Source organism: Penicillium coprophilum, assembly GCF_028826855.1.
Source record: "Penicillium coprophilum strain IBT 35676 chromosome Unknown utg000002l_segment0_segment1, whole genome shotgun sequence".
NCBI lineage: Eukaryota > Fungi > Ascomycota > Eurotiomycetes > Eurotiales > Aspergillaceae > Penicillium > Penicillium coprophilum.
The window spans coordinates 5,269,046-5,292,081 of record NW_026622722.1 but is presented as its reverse complement, the minus strand read 5'-3'; the positions used below and the strand labels follow the sequence as shown (position 1 = coordinate 5,292,081).

General features: G+C 48.6%; 6 protein-coding genes across 6 annotated transcripts; 3 read left to right on the top strand and 3 right to left on the bottom strand.

Moving 5' to 3' along the window:
• Positions 1-1,278: 1,278 nt before the first annotated feature.
• On the top strand, positions 1,279-5,514 carry N7500_004060 (EF hand domain protein; the record flags this gene model as incomplete). The annotated part of the gene is made up of 6 exons (XM_056675206.1): positions 1,279-1,291; positions 1,455-1,612; positions 1,677-1,800; positions 1,864-2,049; positions 2,115-5,434; positions 5,485-5,514. 6 exons carry the CDS (start codon positions 1,279-1,281, stop codon positions 5,512-5,514), a joined length of 3,831 nt encoding a protein of 1,276 aa, XP_056535731.1.
• Positions 5,515-6,476: 962 nt separating this feature from the next.
• N7500_004059 (uncharacterized protein) lies at positions 6,477-7,376 on the bottom strand (the record flags this gene model as incomplete). The annotated part of the gene is made up of 1 exon (XM_056675205.1): positions 6,477-7,376. One exon carries the CDS (start codon positions 7,374-7,376, stop codon positions 6,477-6,479), a length of 900 nt encoding a protein of 299 aa, XP_056535730.1.
• Positions 7,377-8,073: 697 nt separating this feature from the next.
• N7500_004058 (MDR family MFS transporter) lies at positions 8,074-9,802 on the bottom strand (the record flags this gene model as incomplete). Its single annotated transcript, XM_056675204.1, has 3 exons — positions 8,074-8,387; positions 8,455-9,598; positions 9,653-9,802. The coding sequence occupies 3 exons, from the start codon at positions 9,800-9,802 to the stop codon at positions 8,074-8,076; spliced, it is 1,608 nt and encodes a 535-aa protein (XP_056535729.1).
• Positions 9,803-12,574: 2,772 nt separating this feature from the next.
• On the top strand, positions 12,575-13,652 carry N7500_004057 (uncharacterized protein; the record flags this gene model as incomplete). Its single annotated transcript, XM_056675203.1, has 2 exons — positions 12,575-13,118; positions 13,189-13,652. Coding segments are annotated over 2 exons (1,008 nt in total), but the record flags the coding sequence as incomplete, so codon positions are not given.
• Positions 13,653-15,474: 1,822 nt separating this feature from the next.
• N7500_004056 (ATPase P-type K/Mg/Cd/Cu/Zn/Na/Ca/Na/H-transporter) lies at positions 15,475-19,129 on the bottom strand (the record flags this gene model as incomplete). The annotated part of the gene is made up of 5 exons (XM_056675202.1): positions 15,475-15,530; positions 15,593-17,142; positions 17,214-17,698; positions 17,762-17,992; positions 18,068-19,129. 5 exons carry the CDS (start codon positions 19,127-19,129, stop codon positions 15,475-15,477), a joined length of 3,384 nt encoding a protein of 1,127 aa, XP_056535727.1.
• A 1,460-nt stretch (positions 19,130-20,589) lies between these two features.
• N7500_004055 (uncharacterized protein) lies at positions 20,590-22,664 on the top strand (the record flags this gene model as incomplete). The annotated part of the gene is made up of 9 exons (XM_056675201.1): positions 20,590-20,680; positions 20,834-20,937; positions 20,988-21,249; positions 21,303-21,333; positions 21,392-21,473; positions 21,533-21,570; positions 21,621-22,173; positions 22,252-22,393; positions 22,465-22,664. 9 exons carry the CDS (start codon positions 20,590-20,592, stop codon positions 22,662-22,664), a joined length of 1,503 nt encoding a protein of 500 aa, XP_056535726.1.
• Between the last annotated feature and the right edge of the window lie 372 nt (positions 22,665-23,036).

Here is a 23,036-nt window from a genome sequence, read left to right as displayed (position 1 = left end):
TCTTTAATATCCCTGAAGCAGCGATGAAATTTCCCCTCGTTCCATCCAACTTTCGGGTTTCTACATACGTATGTCATTGTTATTACTCTCTGAACCTGTTTCTCCTTGGATCTCACAAAGTGTGCAAATCAAAAGTAGCTTGTTTGACTTACAGGGTTGTCTCATAGCCGGCGATGAAAGAATGTCTTGGGCATCAGGGTTAATTAATATGCAGCATACATTCATGTTTACGCTGTACAACATACGGAGTCCTGGGAATGCGAGGCAGTGTATCGTTATCGGCCACTTTTCAGGGGGTAAGAGAAGACTGTATGCATACGAACTAATCCGGTCGTAGTAGGTAAAATCCTCTAGTTGTAGGTTGTACCAAGGGCTGCAGGGATTGGTACACTATCCCTGGATAGCAATGGTTTTATCTTCCAATCTCAGTGGCAGTAATACATGTATAACTGCCATCAGCCAATATCTGGCTGAAGTCTCCACAGGATTTCAGTTGTTGACGTTGGCTCCTTTATAGTAGCGCACGTAGTTGGAGGGAACTGAAGCGTTTCAAGAGAAATGGGGCACTTAATACATACATCGAATGTGTCTGGTAACTTTGAGGTGCTTCGATAGATGGGTCTAGTTATATATCCTTATTCTTCTTCCACGCGATATCTATCCACACTGCCGGCATTCTCGGCAAAGTTAGGTATCAACTAAATTGGACCTCTACGTATACCTTGCAGAGCAATGTTTTAGAATTACTATGGCTTGCTCATTAGAAACTTTGCGCTGCTCTTCACCTCCTTCTCCCTCTTGGATGCATACGTTTCGAAAGTCGAGTGAGATTCGGAAACTATCCTAGTAACAACTGATTGACTCAAGTCAGCTGGTATAATAACAAAGATAACAATTGAGGAACCTCAAGTCTTATGTAGCTCTTTCATTTAATCTTTGTAGTTAGAAACATTTGAACGCCCCCTGCCAGGACGAGACAACGTGTTGGGATGGACGCTAGACTGACTGACCGCCTTGAGAACCCCGGGAACCTTCCCTACGACATCGACTCCAGCCACTTTCTATCATTCCACCTGAAGTTAATTTTCTTCCTTAGAGCTCGAGATTTATTCGTCTCGTGTCCTTACAAGTATCCATCAAATACTGCGCTTAGCCCATGTTTGTCGCATACTCAGACTAAGCTGACCGCATCCCGTATCTCCAACTTGTCGCTCAAGGCCCCCAACTATTGTGAAATCATTGGAAGGCGGGGAGTTAAGCTCCTCCTAGGACACAGAAATGGCTGATACCAGTGAGTGATACTCAACACTTCTTGCCAGAGCCAAAACGAATTGCAAGAGAGCTTCGGCGCACTTTAAGGAGACGGCCCGCCGACCTCCGTCATCACTACCCCCTCCCCTTCATACATCGGGTTCTCTATGCGCAACCGGAGCTGACGGATCATAATCTTCCAGCACAACGACACCCAAATCTCCACCTCACCCCGGAGGAAAAGCGTGTCTTCTTCCAGCTTTTCCAGGCTGCTGATACCACCAACCTCGGCGTCATTACTGGTGAAATCGCCGTTCCATTCTTTGAGAAGACTCACTTATCCCCGGATACTCTCGGTCTGGTATGTGGATATAACATGGGTCTTTGGGCAATGATGGGAGTCATGGCTAACTAGCGTCGTCCAGATATGGCAAATTGCGGATAAAGAGAACAGGGGTCTCCTGACCCCGTCTGGCTTTGGTATTGTTCTGCGACTAATTGGACATGCCCAAGCTGGCCGTACACCCTCCGACGAGTTAGCTCTGCAAAGTGAGTGACGTTACCTTCGAACAAATCAATGGAACCTATGCTGATCCCGCATCTGCTTCACAGGTGGTCCTCTGCCTCGTTTTGACGGAATTGTGGTCGATACAACGGCAGGCATCCCGGAATCGGGGACGAAAAGCCCTCCGCCTGGAGCAAATGGGCCTATTCGTGTTCCTCCACTTCAGCCGGATGACGCCAACAAATTCGTCTCTCTGTTCGAGAAGTCGGACGTCACCAATGGGATGATCTCGGGTATGTAGCTCTTCAATGCGTATAAAGTGCTCCCGCATCTAACAGGTTTGCTGTTTGATCTATAGGCGAAACCGCAAAACAAATCTTCGAACGCGCCCGGCTCCCAAATGAAGTTCTGGGCCGTATCTGGTTTTTGTCTGACACCAAGCAGCGGGGTGCCTTAGATGCCACCGAATTTACAATTGCCATGCATCTCCTTACGTCATATAAATCTGGCGCCCTGCGCAACATCCCAGCGACCCTACCACCTGGTCTGTACGATGCGGCAGCTCGAAGGGGATCTGCACGGGCGTCTTTTGGATCGAGACCCAATGTGCCCCCCATCCCGGCTATTCCCCAGCAATTTACTGGACCCCAGCGAACTACAAGCCCTATGAGCCAGGCCAATCGTGTGCCTTTTGTAGGCTCCCTTTCCGCTCAGGCTACCGGGGGAGACTGGTTGATTACCCCACAAGAAAAGGCCCAGTTTGATAGCATTTTCGAGACTGTTGATACAGCTAAGTTGGGACTCATTACTGGAGACCAAGCTGTCGCTTTTTTTATGAAGGCCCAGCTCCCCGAAGAAACACTTGCTCAAATTTGGGACCTTGCGGATATCGACGCAGACGGTCAGCTGAGCCGGGAAGAATTTGCCGTCGCTATGTACTTGGTGAGAATGCAGCGTAGCGGCAAGGAGCCGTTACCACAAGTGGTCCCGCCCGCCCTCATCCCGCCCAGCATGCGCCGCCAAGTGCATGCACCAATGGCAGCCCCCACTCCTCCTCCAGCTCCCGCCCCCGCTGTGCGGACAGCGGCCGATGATTTGTTCGGCCTCGATACGCCTGTGCAGCCCTTTGCCCAGCCTCAGATGCCTCAGTCTACAGGAGGCTCCAATAGTGCTTTCCAAACTCCAGGCTCGCCGTCTTCTAGAGCATCCCCTCAGACGACATCGCACACCTTCAAGCCTTTTGTTCCAACTTCTACCTTTGGCCAGAGCTTGCAGCCACAGATCACTGGTGCGTCAGCTGGGACCTCGACAGGAGTTCGCTCCCCTCCGCCTCCATCTGATGATCTCCTTGGTGATAATGACCCCGAAGAATCAAACAAGTTGACCAATGAGACTACTGAGCTCGCGAACTTATCCAACCAAATCGGCTCTTTGGCCAAGGAAATGCACACTGTGCAGGAGAAGAGGACCACTGCTGAACAAAACATCACACAAACATCACAGCAGAAACGTGACTTTGAGACACGTCTTGCACAAGCACGGTCAATGTACGAGCAAGAAGTTACAAATTTCAAGGCACTTGAGGAGCGCCTCAAGACATCAAAGGCGGAGACGCAGAAACTTCAGCAGCAATATGCATTGTTGGACGGCAGCCGCCAGGATCTGCAGAATCAATATACTCAAGTTTCGACAGCTTTGGCTGCCGATGAGCAGGAGAATGCCAGCTTAAAGGAGAAGATCCGCCAGGCCAATGCTGAGGTCGCCCAGCTCAAGCCGGTACTCGAGAAGGCTCGATCCAATGCACGCCAACAGAAGGGTCTTGTTGCCATTAACAAGAAGCAATTGGCTACCGTCGAAGGCGAACGGGATAAGCTTCAGGGTGAAATCGACGGTCTGGCTAGGGAGACGCCACAGTATTCCGAGGAGTCTGTGACACCAGCCGGTAGTGTACCCGAGGTTGCAAGCCCTGCTATCTCTACGGCAAGCCAAAACACAAACCCCTTCTTCCGTCGAACAGGCAGCTCGAGCGAACAGACACGGTCACCTGATGTTTCCAATGATCAGCAGAGGGCATTTGACAGCCTCTTCGGACAGTCATTTGCAGCTGCCCCTGCTGCCGGACCACCGCCCACTTCGTTCCGCTCCGAGTCCCCACAAGTTGCGATCACATCTCCTGTTACATCTGCTGTCACGACTCCATCAGTTTCTCCTCCCCCTGGTTCTTTGCCTGGCGCATTCCCTGCCGGGCCCTTCTCTGAGCCACCGCCTCCGAGCCAATCTCGCCAGATGACCCCAAACTTCCTGCAGTTTAACGATAATCAATCTGTGACTTCGTCCACCATGGTTTCGCCTCCTGCAAGTCGATTTGGTGGCCCTGAAACCTCTGGTTTTGATACGCCTTCTCAGGCGGCTACCAACGACTATGGACCTAAATCAGTAGCAGAATCCAGCGACTACAGTCGTGCACCAACCTCAACGGTTGAAGGTACACCGGCACGGTCTCCGTTCGAGGAGGAGGGACAAGAGGCCTCAGCTAGGTTCCCCGAAGTCCCGGCCGCAACTGCCCAGCAGCCCGAATCTGCAACATCCCCTGTCGCTAAAGAGAGCGAGGTTGAAGTCCACAAGGACTTAAGCTTTGATGAGCTGTTTGGCAGCAAGGCCCACAAACGGTCGGAATCCCAGCAAGGTAATGACTTTGAGGAGGCGTTTGCTTCTATGAAGCCTGTAACTGGAGCTGAGCGGACAAACGGAGCTGCATCGATCGGTCCATCCGAATTCCCCCAATCCAAGAGCTACACCATGACGACGACGACGATGAGAGCTCTGACGATGAGGGTGCTATGGGATTCGATGACAATTTCACGCCTCCTGCACCAATTGCCAAAAAGGAGACCCAGCAGGATTCCATTGACGCTGCTCAACTGGCTGCTTTCCCTGTTCCGGGAAACTCAAATAAACCTCCATCTCCCGCGGCGCAACAGAGCCCCCCCAGAGTATGAAGCCCCGAAAGAAGATGCTGTTCACCTTCCTTCTCAGTTTGATGGCCTTTTACCCGAGCGTGCCAATCCCACCGTCGCACCGGATGCGCCTCACTCAGTGGATCACACCACTGGGGCCCCTGTCGTAAGCAATGAGACACAACGAGACTCTGTCTCCGATGCCGCCATTCCTCCAGGTGGAGCAAAGGTGGGAGGACCAGACTTCGAGGCAGCCTTCGCGGGAATGAACCTTGCACCCGCAGTCGAAGCAGATGACGATGACGACGACGAGCCACTGGGTCATGAAGCCAAGAACACGACCGACTTTGATTTCTCTTTCGACTCTCCGTCCCAGAAGCAGCAGACTGTCTCCGGTGCTGATGCTAGCCAGTCCAGCTCCTCTCAGTTCTTCGCTTTCGACAACAACGTCCATGCATCCGCCGCCCCGCCTGTTGGATCACCCAACGACGGAGAAACAAAGCCGGCTTCGCATGAATGGGACGCGCTCTTTGCGCCTCTTGATAAGTCCAAGCCCGATACCGGCGAAGACTCGAACGGAGCGAAATCCAAACAGCCTGGATGGGCTCTGAACAACGACACTGGCGAAGATGACCTGATTCTTCAGCGGCTGACCGGCATGGGCTTCACACGGGATGAGTCCTTGGATGCCTTGGAGAAATTTGACTACAACCTTGATAAGGTAGGATTTCTTTCGCGTTAGGTTTTGCAATCTTACTAACTAGTGACTAGGCTGCCGACCACTTGACTTCAAAGACTTGATTATGACACCCTCCCTTTTTCTCACTGCACATATCTCCTACATACTCTCTGTTTCTGCCCCCGTGTCTCTCATTCCTTCATGGAAGCCCTGAACCTGATGACCAATCCCTCAGTGGCCTCTGCATCGATGTTTCCCTCCGTTTCTCCAGCGCTGTGTATATCGTTTCCTTTCATTTTCTTTTCGTATGTTGCGACCACATTGGTCTCCTATGGATTCAGCTCCTTGCCCAATACCATTGGCCTGGAGCTGAGGATTTTGGTGTCTCTTGTCCGTTGTCTTTGCCTGTGTAGTGTAGTTTACAATAATCCATAATTGAGTTAAATATGTTCATCTCTCATGGCGTAGCTATGAGCACACGTATACACCGGCTTTCAGGCTTATCCAAATCTTGATACATCCAAACTTTGGACAAATTACAAAAGTGAAGCGAAAAGAAAGCTCCATCTTCTAGTTGGGCTTGGATTGGACTCATTTGCCTCAGAACGCACTTGCTATGATCTTTCAGCCCTGTATCTCTGGAGTGCGGGTAGAGACCGCGCTGCTCTTTGGCTTTCAAGGCCCAGGTCCATAGTTTCTTATTGACAATGGACATCTCCGCATTTTGAGAACGTCTCGTGTGCAGTTGATACCGAAACGCACGAAACCCCAAATTCGCACCACTGTGAGATTTCTTGCCACAGTGTAGTCCATTTTCACCCCTATATTCTACGTTTTGTGGCTAATCCCTTCTTCCCTTCCTAGCTAAGAGACCGACTATTGAATAAATATTGAATACATCTAAAAAGCATCCGAGAGGGCTGCTAAAAAAACAATACTAAGCGGCTGAATTTCTTGTTTTGTAGGGATGTACCAGTGTAGACTGTCAGGGCTGGGAGCCAAGGGGCCCAAACAGGCTTAAATTCCACTTCAATCAATGCGGATTAACTAGAACTCTCGGTCAGTTCTCCGCAAACCCGAGAAATCAAAAACACAAAATTTGTTGTAAACGCGAGAGTCGCTGCTGTACTTCCAATTTCAAGCACGTCATCTCCTCTCTAATAGCAGTATCAGAGGATTGCAGGGTTTCAGTAGAAGGTGAATTTTGCCATGGCGAGCCAGGTTTAGAGCTTTTAGTTGAAAGATATAAATCAATCGCTTGGTTCTGTCGCTCGGTGAGGTAAGAGCATATTTGCACGATAGAGACGAGCTGGATATCACCTAATGCTCCTCTATCCGTCTGGCTGCTTAGAGTTGCGTCATGCTCGAGAATATCTAACACTGAGATATAGATATTCATGAGGGAAGAATAACAGCCGATAGATAGATGACAAATGACGCTGTCAAATGAATTAAATTCCACCAGCGATGGCATAGTTGTCGTGGGCATCGCTCCAATATTCGGCGGCAGATCTCGTAAGATTTCTAGCATAAAGTGCGAAGCTGAAAAGAGATAGTAAAGCACACCACCAGGTGTTTTGATATCAGGCTGCTGTGTTGGTTGGGCATTTGAACATTGTGTCGACTCAAATGAACTAAAGCCAGTGGAGCCGTGGGCAAGCCACGAGGCAACCGAATCAAAAGCAATAGCATCTATGAGTGGCTTGGTACTGATGCAGACTACTTCGTGCCCGGGTTGAATTGAGGATCGTGATGGACTCGCGAGCTCTTCGGCTGAGCGACACAATCTCGAGAGACGAATGCTGAGTTGAGAGAGTTGCCCAATGACGACGTCAGAATCAGCTCCACTACTGCTAGCTTCACTGATACTACGTCGCGCATCAGTATGTTGAGTTTGTCCAAGCAGATCAGGCGATGCTTGAACTGGAACGGAGCCAGCCCATCCAGGGTCCTCGGCTACATCCTTGGGAAACTGCCAATCCATGAGCAGACCTGGGATACCGGAGACACATGAAGGCTTGATAGAATGTATGATCGATCGGCCGGCTATTGCCCTGGGAGATGCCGGTGGGGGTGAAATCAACGGTGGAAGTGGAGTTGATGGTGGATCATGATCTGCGGCGATAGGCTCGTACACGCTCGGCCGACCTTTGGGTAGGGAGAAGCTATATATACATGGTACATGTTTTCGCTGGCAGCGTATGCATGCACCTGTATTTTCAATGCCGGTACGTGCACATCGTAGCTTCTGGTTATGGCAACGGTCGCATGAATGCCGCATGGGTGTTTCCGTTTGGCGCGGCATTATCAGCGAAATATGAGTCAAAGGATCTCCGAGTGCAGAGAATGAACTATTACGTATAATTGAGGTGTTGCGCAGTCCCTTATAAGTGAAATGAGTAGTTGTTTATTCCGCGGGGCAATGCGAGGGGTTGCGGGAGCAGATATATCTGAGCACCTTCAATGCGCGATCTTTATCACGCTTACCACGCCAAGCAGAAGTCGGAATATCCTGGGGAACGTACGAGATAAATGAATATATATATTTCCAGACTTCAAATCTAAGTCGAATAATAGGCAAAAATATTGAACGCTGCCGTAAAAATCAAATAATACAATGCTCGAATATTAAAACGTATTTACACCACCATAGACCAGCTTAGGCTATCTGTATGTAATAATCAAGCTATAGCAACAATATCCTCCTTTCCGTCACTATGAATCTTCTTCCAGGGAAGAATCAAACTTAGTACAAAAGCAGTTCCGAACATTGCGATGGAAACAGCGAATGCGGCTTTGAGACCTTGCATATATGCAAGTATGATGCCAGGAATTTCTTCCGCAGGGAAGACAGTTCGAAGCTCCGTGGAACCTGTAGCGTAAACCGCCAGCGGATTAACTCCAGGGGCAGTCAAGGGCAAAGTAGCAATGAGTCTGTTGACAAATGCCGATTGGGCAGCCGAGATGCTGAATGCGCCCCCAAGTGTTTGGAAGACTTTACTCATATTAGCTTTGCATAAAACTGGGCATAAATGGCCTTGGAAGTTCAAGAAGTATCTTACAATAAAGAATTGCGGTGACGGTGGAGATGTCTTCCGCATCAACCTTGGCGTGAGCAATATTGAGGCAGTTCTGATATGGAAACGCGATAGCTGCTCCTGCAAGGATTTGGTATCCAATCCACTTGGCAGTAGAAGTGTGGGTGTTCATTGTGTAGAAGAGACCACTCGCGACTGTCGCAACCGCTGCACCTAGAGCCATGAATGGCGCCGGGCGCCCGGTGATGGTGACGGCGATGCCGCCGGCGAGAACAAAGATTCCGATGGCAATCACCATGGGTAGGTTATCCACACCGGACTCAATGGGATCGGCTCCCTTGACACTTTGGAAGTATTGAGGAAGGTAGTAGAGAAGTAAAAAGAACGAGCCAGCGAAGAAAAACTGGTAAAGCGATGCGGCCCAGAGGTCGCGCTGCTTCAATAATCTCGGCACCAGCATCGCGTATTCGCCCTGATAGGATTCCCAGGCAAGCATAGTCAAGGCAATTACAACAAAGCCAACAAGGAGCCCTATCACTTCGCTGCTTTTCCAGGCGTAGGTGGTTCCCGCGTACTGCAGCGCAAGGATGAAGCAAATGATGCATGCCATTGCAAGGGCAATGCCCACAGGATCGATCTGTAAGAATTTCTCTTTCCAGGTAGCTTTTTGGACCTTGACAGCACTTGGTAGGTGGAAAAAGAACACGATGATAAGCGCAACGACACCTCCGATTGGAAGATTGATATAGAAACACCAGCGCCAGGTCACTTTATCCGAAAACACACCACCAAGGAGTGGACCGGCCACGGCAGCGACAGCATAGGTGATTCCAATTAATCCCATGAAGGTTGGTCGCTTTCTTGGCTCAGCACAGAAGGCAACAATGGTAGTTCCGCCGGTCGCGATTCCAGCACCGCCAACGCCGGAGATCGCCCGGCCAACAATTAGGGCATTGGAGTTTGGTGCGACACCACATATGAGACTTCCGAGCTCGAATAGGAAGAGTGTCGCAAGAAAGGTTGATTTCAAGGGGAAATATTTGTATGCTTTGCCCCAAGAGGATTGGAAACCACCCAGACACATGAAGTATGCTGATCCATACCACGAGACTTCTGAAAGCCCATGGAACTCATCAGTAATTTTCGGAATGGCGGTGCCGACAATGGTCTATCCAATGTTAGAAACTAGTCAATAGAGATAAGGAGTTCTAAGAGTACTTGCCTGGTCCAGAGCGATCAGGAAGACCGACATCATAACCGAGCCAACAAGGAGCCATAGGGTCAGTCCTGTGGGATATTTATCTTCAATGGAGGCTTCGTCCAGCAAGATGGGCTCATTGTCGCCCTTCTCGTTTCCACTTGTTTCAGACATTATACCTAGCAAAAAAAAAAAAAAAAACAAAGTCTTTTAAACACTTTGCAAGTTGATGAGACCCTGAGACTTGAGGGTAGGGTGATGCTTCTTTTGTATTCAATAAGAAATCAAACCCCAGTCCTGACAATATAATACATGATCTAAATGATGGGTTTAGTTAGGGCTTCGGGACAACTTTATGCAGTTCTTCGGTGTATTATTCAGCTTTGGTCAACGTTGATTGGCTCCATGGCTGTCATTTAGGCCGATTCAGCGAAAACATCCCTACCAAATCGGCACTGACATGACACTAGCCAAGTCGGGGCAACCATCGCACCGCATGGGTGACCAATGGAAGTTTGAAATAAGATCTGAATTGAGTTTCTCGGATGTCGCTCGCGCGTATCGGTGGCCTCTAGCCGAAAGCGAGGCGAAGAATTCGCGAGCAACAGTAGTGCAGAGCACCCATTCTGGATATTCACTGCTCTGATCGCCTCTTCGTAGCGCATTCTAAAAATACTATACTTTGACATTCCAACATGATGTGGGGTGTCCCATGCATTCAAAGTAAGTTGCTCATAAGCAACATTGTCAGCCGCTTATATGGCTTTCATACTTATATAAACGTAGCGAGATAGGGCTTGAGTAATCTGGATATCAAGATGCTTCATGGCAATATTACAGATGACGACTACACTGAAATCTTCTGGTATGTCTTTTTAGATGTCTTTTTTCCTGGTCATTAATTGTAATGTAAAGTGTCGGATGGGCCGAAAGGAATAATTCCAATCAAATGGCAACTTGATATATATCATCAATTTCTATGCTATAATCGGTACAAGCTTATTTGGATAGCCAAATCTCAGTTGGCAATACAAGTCAACAGGACCAAAGTTCCCAGTGGTGGCTATGCGCTGCACAAGCGTCGCTCCCAAGCCTCGAGACCTATACCCAATCATTTTTACCACACGATGCCTGAAGATAGTCGCTAGAAGTACTTTGTTTCATTGGGCCTGAGACAGTTTTTTCTTTTTATTTTTCAATCTGCCTTACCGGGGACTTTCGAGAGTCTCTCTTGAGCATGGTGATCGTTTAGACAAAATAAAAGTCATTAAAGAGCCTCTTTCCTTCTCGTACGGCTATAAGTTGGCGTTAATTCTAAGGTGAGCTTCTGATGAGGCAAACCAAAATGACTCCGATGATGCGTAGCTGACGAGGGCTGTATTCGGAAAGATATACGATCTGTTCAGAGACAAGCTATTGACTGCCAGTCACCGCTATTAAATTTCGGAAGCGCTCATCAAAGAACCCGATTCATGCTAAAAGCTCGTTTGGTATGCACGATTCTTAAAAGCAGTCAAAATACCTTTGACGGCTCAACAACGCATTTTCATTCGCAAGGGTAATCGCCGTCCCCCGAGACGGGCGAGGTCCTGCCATCTTCGGTGCGCAAATATTACAATGGATGAGAAAATACCTGTGCACGTTTCTTCTCACACAATAAGGCATTCAACAAACTGATGGAAGACATTTGTTTCCATCTTGTGTCTGAGAAGCTTTACAGCAATTCTCAAGTACTCGTACAAAACCCATCGGGCATCCTTGATGAGTTGAAGTGTAGGGGGTTTGACGTTGCGCGTGCTCGAGGTAAGACTTACCATTCTCATCAAGCCATAAATAGAACTATTTACTGCTAACTTCCAAGCAAGACTGGCCTACAGCTCTGAAACCTCCAAATTATCACCCTCAGCCTGCCATCCTACAAAAATAGAGCCAGCCGCACTGTCTCACGCAAGGCATCTCTCCTATTGATAGCTTCTGATTATCTCAATCTTCGCGCGCAGTTAGGACCGGGGGCCGGGGTCCTAACTGCCGCCTGTTCCCATATTCAGACATATCTGTCGGTTTCTTTGATACGAGGTTGAGGAATTTTATATGGTTTTTAGGTTGGCCTGAGGGAACTATCAAAGAAGGGGTTTTGACTTTCCTGCGTTATCCCTGGGTAGTGTTGAGATGGAGGAATGGTTCAAGTAGAATTTTAAATCTATGGAAGAACCGTGGGCCCATAGTATACAAGAATGATTGGCTTGTCTGGCACTTTGAAAGTGACTATTTTTACTCAGATATCCTAGACATGAGTGAAGTCCCCCCATATACCTAGGTAGATTTATACAGAGAAATTGAGTTTTCTCCGGAACGTTTCCACATTTTGAGATTTCCAGGCAACTCAATTTCTCTCGCTTATTTTCTCTCCATTCAAGTGATAGATATTATATATATTAATAGGAAACCCTCTTATTTATTATATATATTATTAGGCAACCCTCTTATTTATTCTGTTGCCTAAGGCTGTACAAAGCACTGAATTAGGAGCCCGTATCCCAATAGTATCCACAACATAAGCTTTTGCTACAGTTCCTACAAAGCTTGGCCTTGGGCTTAATACTTTGAGGGATTCTAATTACCATATCCAAGGAGCATATTCCATGTATCTAGTATTCTTTGAAGTATCAAATGAAATTAATAAATATTCAAAAAAAGAGAAAGTAAGATTCATTTTCTGTGGGGCCAGATGTTGGGTTAGTGGAGGCGTGCCGTGTCTCTGGATGCCTATTGTCTACATACGGACCCTGAAGTAGTTGCCCCGTCTTTCTCTTTCCCTTTCAATCTCACGCTTGTCCTGTGCCACACGCATTGCTTCATGTCTCATTCTTTATTTTCTTAACCATCGCTCTTTTCACCATCCAATTCTCCATCTTTTTTTTTCCCAACACATTCACTTACCAAACAATGGAGCTTTCCGCACGACATGCTCACTCAGTCCCTCTGGATACAAAGTCATTAGGACCAATCTCAACTTTGGCACCCTTTTCGGCCTTGATCATCTCCATCGTGCTGGTCATCTTCTTCTTCCTTCGCTTCTACCTCCTCGAAGGCTTTCTCATCCGTCGTCTATATGGCCCCATCTTCACCCAGATGAGCGAGCTAAACCGTCGAGGCTTCATCAATCATCATATCGCCGGTGTCACCAAGCTCATCATTTTGATTGTCGCCGCATACCCCTTCATCAGTATTACTTTCTGCAGAGGCCCGTCATTCAACACGCCCTTCGTCCATGGCTCACCCGTGACACTGGGGGATATTTTGATTGTTGTGTCTCAAATGTTGATTGGTATCTACATTTTTGAGTTGATCTACCGTGTGAAGTTGTCCCCCGTGGCTGTGATGCACCACATTGGGACAATATTCATTGGTCAAGCGGCCATAGCGATCAGTCTGCGACCGCTACGTGAACCGGATGCCTACATTGAGTTTGCCCTCTGTACTGTCTGGGGTAAGTATATGGGGCTCTGCTCTGCCGATGAAGCGAGAGAGACAAATATACTAATCCATTGGGGGGTTAGGTGCATTCGACGCTGTTTTCGAGTTATTCCCCCATGTCGCCATAGTCCTTTACCGGATCTTTCCCAATAGCCACCACTTTCTCAGCAATGTTTTCCTCTTCTCGTGTTTCTCAACCGCATTGGGGACGGCCGCCGAAACTGTTGTGACGATGTGGCTGTTTGCAAGTACGTGGGCCCGCTGGCGACTTGCCTTTAAGATTGTCACCCCAATCTTGCATGTGGCATTCTCCGCAGCACAAATACATGGCAGCCTTGTCTTCTGGCGGATGTACCGCCGACAAAAGCGCCTCCAGAGGGAGACCGACGCCGAAGCAAGAGATAGCGATTTGAAGGGGGAAACTGAGAGCTCAATAAATGATTGTCAATGTGAACACCCAAGTGGGCAGAACATGGAGGGGGAGGTCAATCATGAATTGGTCACGGTAAAATCAGGGGTCCCAGTTGTTGCTGCTGTTGAGAGGTCATGTTAGTGTGCCTATGTGTGGGTCATCTACGACAGCGTGTATACTGTACAAGTATTTCTTTCCGTCTTTTCACATTCAGAGTCCATTAAAGATTTGCTCCTGTTTTGTGTAGATATTCGAACCGGGCTTCAAGAGTATGTCAAAATTAGGCTACTTATATACTGATATGAGCTAGATCTCAAATATGATACTCCTAAGCGATGTCTCTAATCTCAATTGTGGAGTAATAAGACGAGGTCCCTTTCTTCTTTTCACCACCTTCATATGGTCCTAATTCTGACCTAGACGGGTAGAAACATTGCATTCTAATAACGTAGGCAGCCGGGACCAAACGGTCACTGCTCCAGAACATTCTTCTCAAGACGTTTGGAATGGGATTGTCCCGTCAAAAGTCTCAGATTCTGCGGCAACAGAGACCGAAGCCGATTGGTGCATTTTTGGTTCCAATTAATATCCACTATCAACCTGTTTGATAATTAATAAGTTCTCTGTGGCGTAAGCCTCATATATTTCTGTCGGATTTCTGTGCATGGCTCGCGGGACCTGAAGATTAGTAACTCTAAGTATCTTGTGCATATTCCCTTTTATCAATGTCATTAGCAAAGTCACCGATACCGGGTCAACCACTTCCATTATGCTCGTCAGAAGCTCTGGCTAAAACTCTTGTTCAGGGCTTCTGGCCTGCAAGTGATCTTTTAGGAAAAGTGATACCGAAAGTAGAATATCATGTATCAGTGGAGATTACTCAACGGCTCCTATGATAGGTCATTTGAGCATGCAGGTGGCATTGCAGCTTGACACGCTGTACAGATACCATATCAAGCTCGGCTGGGTTTCTTAGGGCAAGGCTGGAAGGGTCTGCAGGACCATTCGATTTTGAATCCCAGAAGCTTAGCCCTACCTAGACTTTAGGCGTCTAGTCTGCCATTCACCGCCCTGTATACTCCCCCAAGACTGAAGGCGGTGAAGGTATCCAGAATGTGAGTCCATCTATGGGCGTGGAAATATGTAAGTAGGTGACGTCCCACAGGCTACCTACATGAATAGCCTGTAAACCTTGGAAGTTGAGCTGTATATGATCAGTAAATTTGCAGTCCTTGGATTGAATGCTTGACTCAATGTATTCATTCCTCCATGCTTACTGCAAAGATCATGGAGCCTGAAGCTATTCAGGAGTGCGAAAACTGCGTGATCCCTGCAGTTGCAGATTATTGATCTTCCACGTGCCACACCAAGGCGGTGAACTCTCATTTTCCGGTGTAGGTGATTGTGATATTCGGTGTTTCAGTTCGTCGTTGCCTGCTACCAATATTTGTTCCCGTCGGATTCCATTTCTCGCGTCGAGGCCTGCCAAATAAGGATTCTAGTATAACGCTGCTGCGATGCCTGGCAAGGCCGCGGCAAAAACTCGATTATGTTCGAGGGACCGCTTATCCTCGGGTATTACCGGCTGATTCGGTTGAGGCTTGAAGGTATTGTGGCTGCCGCCACAATCCGTCCAAAATGGTTACTATGTCAACGATTCAGCAAAACACATACAATACCAGAAAAGAAATCAAGATAATCTGTGGTAAAATTAGGTCTGTTAATCACAGTGCAGCGTCCGATAATAATAGAACGTGGAGGCAAGACCTCAAGACCCAGGCTTGGGCGTGGTCACCTCTCATGAGAAACAAGACTTGTTCTCCTTTCCATTCCCATTTCCTCCTCGATATCATAAGATCATGAAATTGCATCCATTAAGATAATGGTACCAGTGATCATCATCATTTCATCATCATTCGTTGCAGCAATTGGGATATTCGAAATTCTCGAACCACCCCTAGCTGGTCTTCTCATGCTTCTCATGCTGCTTGGCCATTCGCTGCAAATCAAGACCTACAATAGGTTAGTTTGCTGTTCCAACGATTCGAGCCACAATTTATTCCCTGCTAACTCACCGAAGTCCTCCCAGGAGCGCTCTCTGTCTCTCTTATGGGGACCTTTGCCGTGCATAAGATTGTCGAATCTTTGCGAGGTGTGCATCATGACGTAGGCCAGTGCGTTCACACATGTCACCCCAAACGAAAGAACCCATACGCGGAGGACAGTCAACCAGGATGTGGCTTGGCCAAATGCACCATATGCGGCCATCAGGGTTGCAGTCAAATTGACAGAAAGCACCGCAGCAACAAGGTGAATCGATGGGCGGTTGGCCGAGAACGATCCAGATTCGGATCCATTGACGCGAGTTATCAGAATCAACCAGCTCTGGGTCAGAGCGATTTCAAGGAATACAACCTCATCTCGTGAGCCCCAGCCTTCGATAACTCCTCCATCCTCGCCTTGCAACAGGATGGTGCCCAATGTCACCCAGGTACCGACTGCCAGAATGAACCCTAGAGCAATTGATTCTCCCCAGAGTCTTGGCTGGTTCCATTTGACGGGGGATTGAGAATACGTTGCATTGTCATAAGCGATAGCCAAGGTGGCAACGTCGGCAAAGATGGCAAGGAGAACAACGAGGCGGAGGTCGAGAGTCTCATTCTTGATCGCAATCCAGAGTCCGAAAAAAGCTTCCAGGTGAATGGAAAGGGCAATTCGAAACACGACATAGGAGTACATGCGATTGAAGATCTGGCGAGCGATCTTGATTGCCTCAATGATAGTTGACAGGCCAGGCGCCAAGAAGACAATATCAGCAGCAGAGCGGGCTGCATCGGATGCGCCCTCCACCGCAATACCTGTGTTTGCCTTCTTCAAAGAAGCGGCGTCGTTCACACCGTCGCCAGTCATTGCAACCAGATAGCCGCGTCGCTGGAGAATCTCCACCACACTGTACTTGTGCTGGGGGTACACTTCTGCAAAGCCATCTGCGGCTTCAACAAAATCATTCACCTCCGAGCCAGACATAGAGCCAGCGCCAGTGAGACCAAGCCGTTCAGCGTTGTAGATATTGGTTCCGAGACCGAGTCTACGTGCGGTTTCGCGCGCAATGGCCACCGCATCTCCAGTGAGCATTTTGACAGAGAGCCCCAGGTTTTGAGCCTCGGAAATCGTCTTCGCAGTGTCGTGGCGTGGGGGATCCAAGCATGGCATGATTCCCAGGATCTCCCAGGGACGTCCTTGGCGCTTGCGAGCAACTCCCAGTGCACGGAATCCTCGATTGGCAAACTCGGTGACCTTTGCCTCGTATTCGGCGAAAAACTGCTCGCACAGGGTGGTTTCCTTCTCCACTGTTCTCAGGATGGTCATGGGAGCACCCTTCACACAGATGATCTTCTCGCCATTCGGGGCTTGCACATATGCAGTCACTTTCTTTGACACCGGATCAAACGGAACGAAGTCAAGAGTCTTGTACGAGGGAATCTGATCTTTGGCCCAGGGGTACTGGCGGAGACCCTTGAGGAACACCTTGTCGATAGCATCGATCCCGCCCTTTTTCGAGTGGCCGCAAGACAGGCAGTCAGCATAAGGTTTTCTGCGTCCATTCCAGGGGCTATGTATGGATCTCCCAATGTCAGTCTGTTACGTGTCAATGTTCCCGTCTTGTCCGAACAAAGTATCTGCGCCCCAGCCAACGACTCAATAGCTGAGAGATTTTGCACGATAGCCTGTTGTTTTGCCAGATAAGCTGCACCCACGGCCATTGTTGTGGTGACAACAACAGGAAGACCGACGGGGACTCCGACGACGGTGATCGCAAGCGTGAACTCAAGTATCTGGACAATCGGGTTTGAGCGATAATAACTGCTGATCCAGATAACAAGAAGGGTGAAAACCACCAGCATCAGAAGAACACGGGCCATTTCGCGCAGGACACGAGTGAAGTGACCAATGGTATTGCCAGCCTTGCTAACCAGGACTGCTGTATTTCCGACAGAGGTGTGATCACCAATGGCAGTCACAATTATGAGGCCAGTTCCACGTTTGACAGCCGAGGAAGCAAACAGGATATCTCCTTTATGCTTATCCACGGCGAGACTTTCCCCCGTTATTCCAGACTGATCAACTTGAATATAGGCCCCGTCGCCTACCAGTCTGCCGTCTGCCGCAATGATTGTGCCCTAAAACGAATATTAGGCTCAACGTGTTTCTTTTTCTCCCCTCGCAAATCGCTATGGACTCACATCTTCCACATGAATGATATCCCCGATCACGACCTCTTCAGCACTTATCTCCACGATGGAGCCGTTGCGAACAACCAGAACTCTCAGGGCAAGAGTTTCTTTGAGGCTCTCGACAATGTTGCCTGCCTGGTACTCCTGGGCAAATCCGACCATGGCGTTCAATAGGAGCAGACCACAGATTATTCCTAAGTCGATCCAATCGTGCAAACCGACGGCGAGCAGGATCGCAACCTGGAATTAAGAAGATTATGAGCATATGCTTTTGCCAAACAGACTACATGGTCAACGGTAAATGAGCAATCTTACCTCCATCACCCACTGGACCGGGCCATTGAAAAAGGCGAGAAAATTAAGAAAGTGGTTTCGTTTCTGTTCCTTCATACGATTCCAGCCATACTTCTTGCGCCGAATCGCCACCTCTGCGTCACTCAGGCCCTTGTCGACCTTGGTTTCCAGCATATCGGCAGGAATTGGGCAAGGTTCCCCAGCCCGGATCGTGATTGCGTCCACGTCAGTCTTATTTCCGTCTTCGTCCTCGATGTCCTCAAGGAGGCAATTCAGGGACTCTTTGGTTTCTTCCTGGAAAGAGTTAAGAGGCTTCACCGTCTCGGGGAGAGAAAATTCGTCATTCTCTTGAGCCCCAATGATGTAATCTTTGTTCTCGCTGATGGTGGATGCATGCGTTTCAGATTCGGAAGCAAGGTTAGGTCCTTGGGAATGGTCAGGGGGGGTCGGAGTACGCTTGGAACGGGCGCGTCGATCTTCCTGGACCCTGATTCCAGCAAGCAGACTGGAACGAAACAGTCTGACTTGGTCTTTCTTCTCGGCTAACAAACTGTCGCACTGTTCACCTTGGTCTCCCTGTTCACTGGACGAATCATCCAGGCTGCTCAGGCTTTCACGGAACTTTTGATATGCCTCCATATCTTTCTCTTCTTGGGAAGCATCCTGCTGTGCATGAGTATCATTCTGCTGTTCCTCCCCGGGAATTGTAGCTTTGTTCGAATGGAATGGAGGTCTATCAATCAGCTTGGACGAGAAAGGCCGCTCTCCGCTGAGGTCCGAGTCCGAAGGACCCAACGGATCAGTCGAGGACTTAGGGATCAACTGTCCCAGGCTACTGGTCTGGATTGGGGGCAGTTCCGAATGGTCCCGTCGCTTGAAGGGACTGCGAGACTGGCCACGTTGTTGGTTCCGTTCCTGGGAACGGCCGCGTTGCTCGCCTTGAAGCACGCCTCCATGCGGCGGAAGAATAACGGAACCCGAACGTTCCTCTTCCGGCCGGTCTTGAGTTGGAGGCTTGTCTGGCGGATGACTCCTAAGCGGCGCGTTTCGTGGGTCCATCAGGTCAGACTTGGGTCTGGCCATGATGGCGAAACGGCTGCAAGGACTGAAAGAATCAGCAAACTGTCAAACAACAAAACACAAATTGTGTTCACATGCTCATACAGGAACTATGTGGTGATACATCATTGATCTGATACAAAAAGGCGGGATACAAGGCGGATGGGAAGGCGCAGTGCGAGACTTGCTTCCCTTCGGACAAAAACACCAAGCTCCCGACAGACGGTATAATCACAGCGCAAGAACATACTTACCTGAAAGAAGTGATTTATGCTCTGGCGTTAAGTGATATGATGACTAAATGTGATGGGAGATAAGAGGTATTGCGAATGTCGCGAGTGTTGCGAGAGGAAGAAGGAGAAACGCCGAGGACCGAGTATTTATGTTGAAGGAGCGACTCTCAAGGGCCAGGCGCCAACAACCATCGAGAGCATTCCCCATTACAGACGCCTGCCTACGCCTGCCTGCGCTTTGTTCGATAGATGCCATCATTATCATTCTATGGGGAACGAGCCAATACTACCGACAATGGCCTCTTTCTATCGTCTATGGGAATTCACCAAGCCCACACCAATGAGACTGAGAATACCGCTCAAGCCCGGGGGTTGAAATCGTATATAGGCTTATCACAGCCTGAGCATGAGTCTCTAGGCTACGATGCGACAATGATATATCGCGTAGCCTCTTGAGGTCTGAAGTCATGATGTGGCATGGAAGGAATTAGGGGGGTGATGTTACGGAGATCCTTCCGAGCCCGCAAGAAGCGATACGGCCGATAAGGCGTATCAGCTTATCGCAGCCTGCCCGTGACCACCGATCAAAATGGGAAGCTTCGATCTGCTACCTGGACGAAATATTTCTCATGGATATTGTCGTTGCCTGTGAGTAGTGTCGCGACCTACACGCAGAAGCTCAGGAATATGACACTGAGGTTATCAGCACAACTTGTGAGGATGTATTGACTATTCGCTTCCCCAGTTTTCTTTTCAATTGAAAAGCACGATCATTCAATTATCGACATGTTTGACTTTGAATGTAGTAAGCCATATTCGGGAATTGGTATATTCATCCAATTGGAGTACAATTACAATAAAACTAACCCAAGAACAATGCATGTTCGCGTATAGATCAGCGTGGTCTACTTAGGGCAGAAATCGAAACTAAGGCCTGAGGCAGGAATTCCGTCTGACTACCGATATTACATAATCTCACGTCACTCCCGAACTTTCAGATTCAATAATGCGGTCGGATGTCTGTTCATGTAAATCGATTCGAGATCTCCGGCATCTCATATTAATTAAATAGACTTGTCACTGTGCTTATATTTATCTGTGCCGAGGCTAAATCCACGATGGTCGTTCGTTTGTGCTAGACACTCGAAAGTGGAAGTCTCATGACCATTCGATTACTTGAACATAGCTGGATTCTTCTCTCACTCTTTCTGCATTCTCCCTGATCTTTACCTTCTCGACATCGGGTGTCATATGCATCTATGGCTCGCGAAATTCCAGGATTCTATTATGGTAAGTCATGTTGTGATAAGTTTCGTGCCTTCTGCCAAAGTACGCGAGGGCAGTACGTAAAGGCGTGTTCAGCTGTGTGCCGGTCTCACACACAGGCTGTATCGTGCTGTATATTCTATATGCTACTGTTTTAACTGTTCGGCGATCAACTACCGGCCACAAGGCACGAATTTCTGTGTCAACTCATGCTGACCAAATATCACAGATGAGGAGAAGAAGAAGTACTTCAAGATTCAAGCCAACCATGTCGCACCTCCAAGTGCACAATATACACAGCAATCCGTGAAGCGAAAGCGGTCGGAGCTGAAGGTAAGTAGGAGGGACTTATGTACATTATTACATGCGCTAATCAATCGTAGACACGTGAAAACAAGACACGATTAAGACAACGTGAGAATAATGAGAAGATCAGAAAAGCCGCGTCGTTGAGGCACCCTTTGGTCAATGTTCAAAGAGAGATTGGAGTTCTTGTATCCTCCTCCAATGCCAGGCAAGAGCAGCAGACTCGCATTCAGGCCAGCCAAATGCGTCGTGGGGAACTTCATCGTTTTGAGCCATGGCCCAACTCGTACAGCATCCGACATGTCTTGCGTAACCCACGTTCTGGGACATTGATTGCCGGTGAGTTTCATTGGCTTTTATTATCCCGATACGTGGCTGATATGCATGACAAGGCTCGGCTCGTGGATATGAATCGTCTGTATCGTAAGTGGATGGGTTTGCCGCGGTCAATCATCAAATTATCACACTGACTAGGGAATAGGGTCTGTTTCCCTGACATTGACGAGTCACAGTGGAGCTATGATCACACCATGGAACGGGTTCTATTCAGAGAGCCGTACTGGGTGAGCACATTTTCCCCAGCACTTGCTTCCACTCAAGGCATGTTTAACATCCCGTTAAGCTAGGATCGATGTCTCTAAGCCCATCAGGATATCTACTGTATGTCACCATACAAAAATATTCGATAGACTCACAGCTAACAGTTCCAGTGCAACAATGAACGAAGGGCCGCAAGGCGACTGCTTCCTTTCGGCGCATCTCCTCCCAGAGCCCGATGAGGGCGGCAACTATGTCTGGCCAACCTGTACGATTCCATCTTCATCTCTAACCACAGAAATTGTGCTCATCCCAGACTTTTCAGTCTCTCACCCAATTCGAATCAGACCCCACTACCCAATGTCATTCTGGTGTTCCGCAGCTCAGCCCACAACATCAAGCGCACACTTCGCCATAGGAACATCAGAAGGGCTCCACACCTTAGAGGGTACCAGCAACCATTGGAGCCTATCTAAGAAGCCATTCAAGGGTAATGCGGTTTCAACAAGCAACAGAAGACGCTCGGAGAACAATCAGAGTAAAACCAGCGTGCATGCCGTGGAATGGATGTCTCCAGACGTGATTGCGGCGGGACAGAAAAACTCCAAAATCTTCCTCCACGATCTGCGCAGTGGTGGCAGTGCCACACGTCTCCAACACAACGATGCCGTGATGGCAATAAAGAAGATGGATGAACATCGGCTCGTGGCAGCGGGACCTAGCTCGGTATGTAGCGCTGTCTGCTCTACCTTCTTTTGTCCCCTACGCGACACGGCGTCAGCTCATGGCTGACATTCATCTCAGCTACGAATGTATGACCTCCGCTTCGCGCCGGAGGCGCTCAAACGTCATGACTCCTCGAAGTCCTATCTCAATTTCCATGACTTCTCCTCACTTCCGTTCCCGACCTTCGACCTGAGCACCGAACTCGGTCTGCTGGCTAGTCGTATGTATCCCTTGAACATCAAAATGAACTGGTTTTTAGTTCTTCCGATGCTAACACACGCCTCGCTTTAGCCTCCCAGGACTGCAAAATCCAGCTCTTCTCTCTTCAGACCGGATTGCAAGTCTCCTCGCCTCTCACAAGGCATCAATATTCCTCGCCACCTAGCTGTGTGCGATTTGAGTACGGTAATGATACCCCAGAGTGGCGGGGCCCGCATGGACCGAGTTTGTTGGTTGGCACGGATGATGTAGTTGAGCAGTGGACCTGGTAGGAGTGGGAGGAATTCGAGCGCTGGTCGTTTCTTTTGACATTCTATTTTTTCTGGTACGGGGGACCTGCGCATGGTCTTTGGTGTTCCTTGGGGACTTTCTTTTCCATAGGTTTTCTATCATGCGTCGGGGTTGGAAATCAGCATGAGAAATTGTGTTGCATGGTGATAATTTCTCTGCATGAAAGCATGCATTGTGTGAGGTACACGAGATGGATAGCGACATCGAATCTCCAAGCATGTATCTCGCAAATCTACTCTTCTGCCCATAGGGACTGGCTATTCAAGGGCTATCACGATAGAAATCGGCCCTCTATAAGCGCATGAGACGACGATCTACGAGATTTTGAAGCATTTTACTACCATGTAGGCAAT